Here is a 9,926-nt window from a genome sequence, read left to right on the forward strand (position 1 = left end):
AATGATGCCACGGAAGAAAGTGACACAAAGAACATCGAGTGACAAAGACTCGATGTTTCATAGCATGGGTTGATCGGCTCAGCCGTAGAATTGTTCGCTCTCTTCTGTCCGTGAACTCCGTAGGAAGTGGAAGTGCGCGCGCGTTCCTAAAATTAAAGATAAAAGTTTGATATATATTTATGTGGTGTTATAAAGCTAATGGCAGTAGTTAAAATCATTTAAAAGGTAGTGAAAATTAAAAGTGATTAAAAGAAGGATATTGTAAAAATTAAAGCTGGGTAAAGTAAAGTTAATGTTCAGTCCGTGCACCGGCAGCGGGCTGAAATTTGAAGAAGAGGAGGAATTTGCGACAGCCACGAAGACCACCAATCAGAGCGCAGCAGCCGAACCAACGCAGATATAAAAACACGCGCTGCTGTGCGCTCAGGACTCAGTTTTACGCAAGTCACGAAAGAGTAAACATCAAGCCGAAGAGACAACCCGAAGAAGAAAACGAATCGCCAGCAGCAGCAGCAGCAGTCGGCCGCGAAATCGACCTGACCCGAGCAGTAGCCGTCGGTAGGCGACATCTTGGCGCGGCGCAGCAAATAGCAACAATAGCAGCAGCAGTCATCGTCGTTCGGTTCCAATCGGCAGGGCCCGATTCCCGGACGGCGTACTAGTGTTAGTGTGAAGAAACGAAGAGAAATCAATGTAGAAAAAAAGTGAAATAACAACAACATGAAGTAAAGAAGTGTGTGTGCCTATATGTTCTGCTCCGATACTTGCTCCCTTTCCATTTGCCACGACCACAACCAACCGGCTCTTTTCAGAGCCAATAAGAGTTTATGTTTTTGAATTTTCCGGCCAACCGTGGCCACCTTGGAGATCCATCGTTCCGCCAGCCTTGCGAGGCATCGCAGAGAGGAAGCGTGAAGCTTCCGAGGCAGCCAGTCACCAGACCTGCCTCCACCGAGAAGGCAACCATCGGCGTTGTCCATCCGTGGCCCAATCCCACAGGGGGAGCGGGCACCTATCCGAAAAATCACCATCCGAGGAAAGTTATGAGCATACAGTCCACTGGCATCCTACATTGTTTTTGGTCCTTCGAACCGGATTTTGAGGAGCAAGCATCCAATCCGACGGAATCGGTCTGTCTAGAATACGAGTGAAAGTGGATCGGGAAGCGATGCGTTGTGAGCAGAGCATAGAGGAACCAAGTGAACAAGAGTGAGAATTTGAAAAGTTAAAAACATTGACTTGATAATTGAAAGACAAATTACTGAAGAAAGTGAATGAGTGAAAAGTGCAAATGCCACCCAAAAAAGAAGTGAAGACCGAGCAGGATCTCGAGGCGCTAGTCCACAACCGTGGAATGGCGTTGAGAAACGTGACCCGGATCCAAACCATCCTGAAGCAAGCGGAAGTTGACCACACCGAATTGACTCCAGCTCAAGTGAAAGTGTACCAGCGAAGTGTTGAGAACGCAAATGCCGAGTTCACCAGGCTTCATCATGAAATCATTGCCTTGTCCCAACAAGAAAACCGTGAAGAACAAGACAACTACTACCTCCAGTTTGTGGACCTCCACGAAGAAGTGTCTGTGGTGCTTGAGAGTTGGCTCGAAAAGTTTACCGTTCCGCCAGCTCAGCAGCCACAGCCCACCGGAAACCAGCAGCCATTGATCATCCAACCTTCCCTCCCGCGTGCTATACCAACGTTTGACGGACGGTATGAGCAGTGGGAGAAATTCAAGGTGATGTTTAAGGATGTGGTTGACAAAGGCAATGAGTCAGACCGCATCAAACTTTATCATCTGGAGAAGGCTCTCGTTGGGGACGCCGCCGGTCTGATAGACGTCAAAACTATCACAGACGGTAATTACGCCCATGCCTGGAAACTACTCGACGAGCGTTATTCCGACCACCGAAGACTAATCGATCGGCACCTGGCAAGCATGCTAGGTGTGAAAAAGTTAGCAAAGGAATCCTACAGTGAGTTGCGATCATTGGTAGAAACCTTTAATGGGCACGTCGAGAATCTCAAGTTCCTGGGAAACGATTTCGCCGATGTAGCGGAGTATATGGTGGTGTTCCTGATTACTCGTGCTTTGGACGACGAAACCAAGAAGTTATGGGAAGCGACCATGAAGAAAGGTGAGTTGCATGTATACGACGAAACCATCGAGTTCCTGAAGGAGCGGGTATCCGTCCTGGAGAGGTGTCAAACATCCAGTGAAAACAGCCAGTCCAAGTATCGGCCACCCACCAAGCCAAACCTGTTCAAGCCTTTCCCATCGAAGATAAACACCGCTACCACTTCAGCCCCAGCAGAACAGCGTTGTGAATTCTGTGCCGACAATCACTTCACGTTCAAGTGCCCAATATTCAACGAGTTGTCGGTCAGCCAAAGGATCGCCAAAGTGAAGGAGAAAAACGTCTGCTTCAACTGCCTACGACGTGGGCACCGTGTGAGTGATTGTTCCTCGAAGAAGTCTTGCTTGAAATGCAACCGGAGACACCATTCATTGCTACATCTGGAAGAGATGGATCAGCCACCGAAGAATAGCAGCGAAATCAAGCAACTACCAAGCCCAGCAGTTCCAGTTCCGAAGTCAGCTTCAGCAGCTCAGGTTCCGGACCCACCGGTTCCAGCGTGCAAGCCATCGACCAGCGGCGCGTCCACGAACGCCGCTCATTCCAACGTTCCAGTGAAGCCAACCAGTCAAGTGTTCCTGCTCACCGCATTGGTCAACGTTATGGATCAAGACCTCCTGCCACACACGTGTAGAGCACTCCTGGATAATGGCTCGCAGGTTAGTTTCATCACGCAATCCTTGGCCAACGCATTAAGGATGTCAATGAACGAGGTGAGTGTTCCTATTACTGGTATTGGTAGTGCAAAATCCACAGTTAAACAAATGGGTACCGTCCAAGTTCGCTCCAGATGCAATAACTTTATCTTATCACTGTCTTGCCTCGTATCACCCAAAATAACTGGCCCACTTCCTTCCTTCACAATCAACATCGACACTTGGAACATCCCTGAGGGTATCCAACTCGCAGATCCAACCTTCCACAGAGCAAACTCCATCGACATGCTCATTGGCATGGATCATTTCTACGACATTATGAAATCAGGTTACATGAAGTTGTCTGACGATCTTCCCGGACTTCATGATTCCCACTTCGGTTGGCTGGTAGGGGGTAATTACTGTGAAGGTCTGAGGTCTGAAATAGTTCTTCGATCGCTCACCGTGTTCACCGATCCTGTCAACAAACTTGTGCAAAAATTCTGGGAAATAGAGAGTGTCGCCCCTGAGCTCGTTCCGACCACCGACATGGAAAAGTGCGAACAACATTTCTTGGCAACCCACCGTCGTGACGAAACCGGTCGTTACGTGGTCCAACTACCGTTGAAGGACAGCGTTGAGCAGCTAGCTGATTCTCGTTTTTTGGCATTACGAAGGTTCTATCTCCTTGAAGCAAAGTTAGCTCGCAACCCTGATCTGAAAGCCCAGTACGATGCATTCATCGAGGAGTACGAGTCGCTCAACCATTGCCAGGAGGTCCAGGAGTCCAACGATCCGCCCGGTTTGAGAAAATGGTACCTGCCCCACCACGCCGTTCTTCGCCCTTCCAACTCGACAACCAAATGTCGCGTAGTATTTGATGCCTCTGCCAAGGTCCATGGATATTCCCTTAACGATGTGATGATGGTAGGGCCCACTGTGCAAGCTGATATAGAAACGATAATTCTCCGATTCCGCACGCTCTGCTACGTCTTCAGCGCAGATGTTGGTAAAATGTACCGTCAGTTTTTGGTGGACCGGATCCACACTCCGATGCAACGTATTTTCTGGCGAACATCACCTACCCAAAAGCTTCGAGTATTAGAACTAACCACCGTTACCTATGGGACCGCCACGGCCCCATTTCTAGCCACAAGGGCGCTCCTCCAGTTGGCCCGAGATGAGAAGAAGAAATTTCCATTGGCAGCTCGTGTGATTGAGGAAAATTGTTACGTCGACAACGCACTGTTTGGTTCCAACGATTTCCAGGAAGCTGAGGAAACCCAATATCAGCTGAATGCATTGCTCCAGTCCGGAGGCATGCATCTTCATAAGTGGTATTCCAACGATGAGCGTCTTCTTGTTCCCATTCCACCCGAAGATAGAGACACGTTCGTAGATATCGGTGACAGTGGTGCCAATAACGTCATAAAAACATTAGGATTGCTATGGAACCCCACTACCGATGAGTTTGTTTTCCTAGCCAGTCCGCCTGCAAGCATTGAAATTCCTACCAAGCGGCAAGTTCTATCCACCATTGCGAAAGTGTATGATCCCCTCGGATTGATTTCTCCCGTAGTAGTAATAGCAAAGATCCTTATGCAACGTCTGTGGATTAGCAAGCTTGCGTGGGATGACAAGTTAGACAGCGATCTTTGTGCCGAGTACAAGTCGTTCATTGAGGCGTTGCCAATTGCCGAGCAAATCAGAATCCCAAGGCTTGTTGTTTCTCCAGAAGCTGTGGCGTATGAGCTGCATGGATTTGCAGACGCATCCAAAAAAGCATATGGTGCTTGTGTATATATCCGATCCCTCTATTCCAACGGTACCGCCACTATGAAGTTAATTTCCAGCAAGTCCAAGATAGCACCCATTTCTCCTGTGACTATTCCTAGACTGGAATTGTTAGCAGCACTTCTTCTTTGCCGGTTGATCAATAAAATCCAAGAAACTTTGAAGATGAAGTTCACATCGACCAACTTATGGACGGATAGCCAAGTGGTTTTAGCATGGTTGCGCAAACCACCCAGTAGTCTCACGGAGTTTGTACGCAATCGAGTGGCAGAGATTGTTTCTCATGATCAATTTGTATGGAGATATGTTCGCACGTCAGCAAACCCTGCTGATACAGTGTCCCGAGGACAATCTTCCACTGAACTGGCTAGGAATGACATGTGGTGGAATGGGCCGAGCTTCCTTCGCTCGGTGCTGTACGAAGCTGAAATTCCAGACCTTCCGAGTGACGACGAGATTCCAGAAATGAAGCCAACAGTGTCAGTCCACATCGTGATGAAGTTCGACGAGTTTCCGGTTCTGACGAAGTTCGAGTCCTTTCGTAAAACGCAGCGGATTGTGGCGTATGTTCTGCGGTTTCTGTCCAACTGTCGAAAGAAAAAGGAAGATCGAGTTATTACACCTTATCCAACCATTCCCGAGCTCCGAGGAGCAATGATGAAGATTGTTGGTGCCGTCCAGGAGCAGGAATTTTCCCGTGAAATAGACAAAATCAAGGCAGGTGAAAACAATCATCGACTTGTCAGCTTGAATCCTTTTCTGGATAACGGCTTACTACGAGTGGGTGGAAGAATTCGACACGCTCAACTGCCCTATAAAACCAAACACCAGCTGATTTTACCTGACAAGAGTCCAGTAATTCGGAGCCTACTTGTGGCAACTCATCGTGAGAACATGCACGTGGGTGTCTCCAGCGTGATTACCATCCTGAGGCAGCAATTTTGGTTGCTGAACGCAAAGTCGACCGTTCGTAAAGTTATTAGAAATTGCGTCCATTGCTTCCGACTCAGCCCAACTACGATCGATCAGCAGATGGGAGATCTTCCGTCCTACAGAGTAAACGAAGAACCAGTTTTCGCACAAGTAGGAGTCGATTATGCAGGACCTATCTTTGTGAAGCAGGCGGCTCGGAAGGCTACACCTGTTAAGAGTTACATTTGCATTTTCGTGTGCATGGTGACCAAAGCCATTCACCTTGAGGCAGTGGAGAATCTTTCAACCGAGGCGTTCTTGGCGGCATTCCAGCGGTTTGTGTCGCGAAAGGGTACTCCACACACAGTGTACAGCGACAACGGTACCAATTTTATTGGGGCCAAATCAGAGTTGCATGAGCTCTACGTGATGTTCCAGACCGAAGCTACCCAGAAGAAACTATTCGAGTTGTGCCAAACGAAGGAGATTGCCTGGAGAACCATTCCCCCTAGGTCCCCCCACTTTGGTGGCCTCTGGGAGGCAGGGGTGAAGAGCGTAAAGTCTGTCCTGAAGAAGGTCTACCAAGCTGCATCTCTAACAATTTTCGAGCTTTACACTCTCTTATGCCAAGTTGAAGCGATCCTAAACTCCAGGCCCTTGTACGCCCACTCCAACGACCCTCAAGATCCTGAAGCATTAACCCCTGCTCACCTGATGATTGGACGTCCACTCCATGCTGTTCCGGAACCGTCATATACCCAAATCCCAACCAACCGTTTGTCTCGATGGCAATACGTCCAACAACTGCGTGAACAATTTTGGACCAGATGGTCCAAGGAATATTTGACAGAGCTACAAGTTCGAGGCAAGTGGACGCAAAAGCGAGTAAATGTTAAACCTGGTCTAGTCGTTTTGTTGAAGGAAGAGAATATCCCTCCCCAAAACTGGAAGTTAGGCCGTGTAGTTTCAGTGTACCCTGGAGCGGACGGTTTAGTTAGAGTCGTGGACGTTAAAACGAAATCTGGTACCTATAAGCGAGCAATTCATAAATTAGCACCATTACCAATACTTGACAACCTCACTCCATCTGATCCAAACGTTACGGTGAGCACACTTCCCGGGGGGAGAATGTTCAGTCCGTGCACCGGCAGCGGGCTGAAATTTGAAGAAGAGGAGGAATTTGCGACAGCCACGAAGACCACCAATCAGAGCGCAGCAGCCGAACCAACGCAGATATAAAAACACGCGCTGCTGTGCGCTCAGGACTCAGTTTTACGCAAGTCACGAAAGAGTAAACATCAAGCCGAAGAGACAACCCGAAGAAGAAAACGAATCGCCAGCAGCAGCAGCAGCAGTCGGCCGCGAAATCGACCTGACCCGAGCAGTAGCCGTCGGTAGGCGACATCTTGGCGCGGCGCAGCAAATAGCAACAATAGCAGCAGCAGTCATCGTCGTTCGGTTCCAATCGGCAGGGCCCGATTCCCGGACGGCGTACTAGTGTTAGTGTGAAGAAACGAAGAGAAATCAATGTAGAAAAAAAGTGAAATAACAACAACATGAAGTAAAGAAGTGTGTGTGCCTATATGTTCTGCTCCGATACTTGCTCCCTTTCCATTTGCCACGACCACAACCAACCGGCTCTTTTCAGAGCCAATAAGAGTTTATGTTTTTGAATTTTCCAGCCAACCGTGGCCACCTTGGAGATCCATCGTTCCGCCAGCCTTGCGAGGCATCCCAGAGAGGAAGCGTGAAGCTTCCGAGGCAGCCAGTCACCAGACCTGCCTCCACCGAGAAGGCAACCATCGGCGTTGTCCATCCGTGGCCCAATCCCACAGGGGGAGCGGGCACCTATCCGAAAAATCACCATCCGAGGAAAGTTATGAGCATACAGTCCACTGGCATCCTACAGTTAAAAAGAAAATATTTTCTAATCTCCATTAGGTTTACTGCTGATACTGCATTCTATTAGTTTTTCGTGTTATCCAACGTAGAAATTAGGAAAAAGGTAATTAAATTGTTAAATTATATAATGTAACCCCGGACAGCCTATATTGTGACGTCATAGCACTAATGGGTTGGGTAGGTCCATTATCTGGGCCTTTTTTCCTATTCGGACAAGTTCCGAAACTCTCTTCCGCAGAAAGAGCCAAGAGGAGCCAAGGATGGTGGCACCGGACCTTTCGGCGAGCGTTCAGACTAGTCGCCACTTTAGTCACCGATACCAGCCAGGCGATCCACGTTCCACGTATCGGAATCGATTTCTTCACGGACAGAAAACCCCATCAGCGTCCAGGTCCACTATCCTCATCAGACATTCATGGAAGAATCAGCGTGGAGCAGAAGATCCACCATTGCTCTCGACGATCAAAAAGGCCACTCGAGAATAGACGAAGGACCGCCATCTTGTTGGCATCAAGCAAGTGGCATCATCCACATCGTAACAACGATTCGACGTCGGCGTTTTCATTAGCCTCACCGCCTCACAACCGGCGCTCTGAACGGTCGATTGCGCCGATCGATCCACGTTGCCACCGGTGCTTCTATCGGCGATCACCGCATAATCGTAGACTCAACGGCGACCTCATCATCAGCTCCGACGGCAATCCACCAGCAATCGAGACAGCAGAAACGACGCCGAAATGTCAGCGATGTCATGCTGGTCGCTACCGCCGAATCATCGATGATCCTGCTACGAAGGTCGACCTACCCACCTACCAGAAAACCGCAAGTACCCAGTGCAAGTGCATGTGACGTCACCCTAGATTAAAATAAAAAAAGCTAAAATGTTATAAAAGGCGGCTATTTTTTAGAGAGTGCAGTCCTTTAAATTTATTCCACCACCTTTTCGTTTGTCCTCGTTTTCCCCGGACCCGAAAGGGGTCTTCAGGCCTCGTCCGGGAGTTCATAGTGCAGAAATTTGAACTTCGTTGGCTTTTGAGCTTCCCCATGTGTTTTGTGTTATTCTTTTTCAGGTGCATCGTTTGTGGTTATTGCTTACTTTTAAACGACATATACGTTCCTGCTGTTAAGAGGTGGCAGTTGGATGTGAGTGTGATATTTAGTTCCGTAGGCGACCCTTAGATTTTCCCCGAGTTAGTCTAGAGGCTTACAAGCTGCTGCAGGATTACGTGTTGAAGGCAAGCAAGCTGAATCGCGGACTCACTCCTCTTGGTGTGCGACTAGCATACCAGTTTGCACTTGCACTAAACCTATTGCAACCTAACCTAACTTAACCTAACTAAACCTAGGTTTAGTTTGCACTAAACCTATCGTGAAGAAATGGGTTAATGATTTAGCATCTTGCGAGTGGTACTAAATGCGTCGCCGAAAAGTCTTGTCCCTAAGAGAAGCACAGACAACAAGTCGAAGCCGTGGTACTAGCTTTAACAAGCACAATTTTCGACAATTTTTCGGCAATTTGCGAGACAAACGATACATCTGGATACGGGATGCAACTGGTATCACTACTGTCCACAACCCAAAAAAGGTAGTGACTGGCAAAGGATGCAAACAGGTCACTAGGATGCAAACAGGCAAAGGATGCAAAGGCTACATCAGATGAACGTGGTGAACTACTAACAGCATGTTGCGCTGTGAACGCTGCTGGAGGGTTTTTCCCACCGTTTGTGATTTACCCCGTAAAAACTGGCAGGATATGATGCTTAACAACTGCTACCCTTGAACCGTCGGTAGCACTCATCTGAGCTGTTGTATGACTGCTGGTAATTTCGTGAAATTTCTTGAGCATTTCGCAAAACACTCCAAGTGCTCGATTATAATGCCATGCTTAATAATAATGGATAATCATGACAGCCATATTAGCATCGATGGTCTATCCTACGCGAAGGTTAACGGAATTAATTTGATGACCATCCCACCACATACATCACACAAGTTGCAGCCATTGGATAGGACTGTCTATGGTCCGCTGAAATCATATTACATCATGATGTGTGTGATGATTGGATGACACAGCATAGAAAAGAAAATGACTATATTCAATAGACTGATGCAAAATTTGAAATTTTCGCTCCACAGTGCTCAAACGGTTTCAAATCAGGTCCTGATTAGCCTCCCAAAATTTAAACTCATTTGGTAAGAAACTGACTTGGCACAAACTATTCGAAGTTTATGTGGAAATTACTATGGGAAAACCAAACTTTTTGTTCATTGTCTTCTACCCATTTTCCATATTGCTTTTTCGAAAATTTCAATAACTAATCTTACGGAAAATTTTCTAAACTACAACTTTGCGGGATATCGTTTTTCAGCCAAATGTCAAATTAAATTGTTATTAATTGTTTAAGAGATTGATAATCTTATGGCATGATCAAGCAGTTGTTCTGTGAGCAACACTGTATTCTGCAGTGTGACATAGTAGCCATGATATTTGTGCTCTATTCTTCGCACCAAAAACACCAATGTTGCCTGCTGAACAGTTGAATGAGCA

At 47.5% G+C, this 9,926-nt stretch overlaps 1 protein-coding gene across 1 annotated transcript; it reads left to right on the forward strand.

Annotated features, from left to right (window-relative positions):
• The first annotated feature begins 1,291 nt into the window (after window positions 1-1,291).
• Window positions 1,292-6,715, forward strand: LOC135717138 (uncharacterized). The gene has a single exon (XM_065239088.1). The coding sequence runs from the start codon at window positions 1,292-1,294 to the stop codon at window positions 6,713-6,715; it is 5,424 nt and encodes a 1,807-aa protein (XP_065095160.1).
• The last annotated feature ends 3,211 nt before the right edge of the window (window positions 6,716-9,926 follow it).

This window comes from Ochlerotatus camptorhynchus, unplaced genomic scaffold (genome assembly GCF_037179485.1).
Source record: "Ochlerotatus camptorhynchus isolate MF236.1 unplaced genomic scaffold, CSIRO-AGI_Acam_v1.1 ptg000050l, whole genome shotgun sequence".
Classification (NCBI taxonomy): domain Eukaryota; kingdom Metazoa; phylum Arthropoda; class Insecta; order Diptera; family Culicidae; genus Ochlerotatus; species Ochlerotatus camptorhynchus.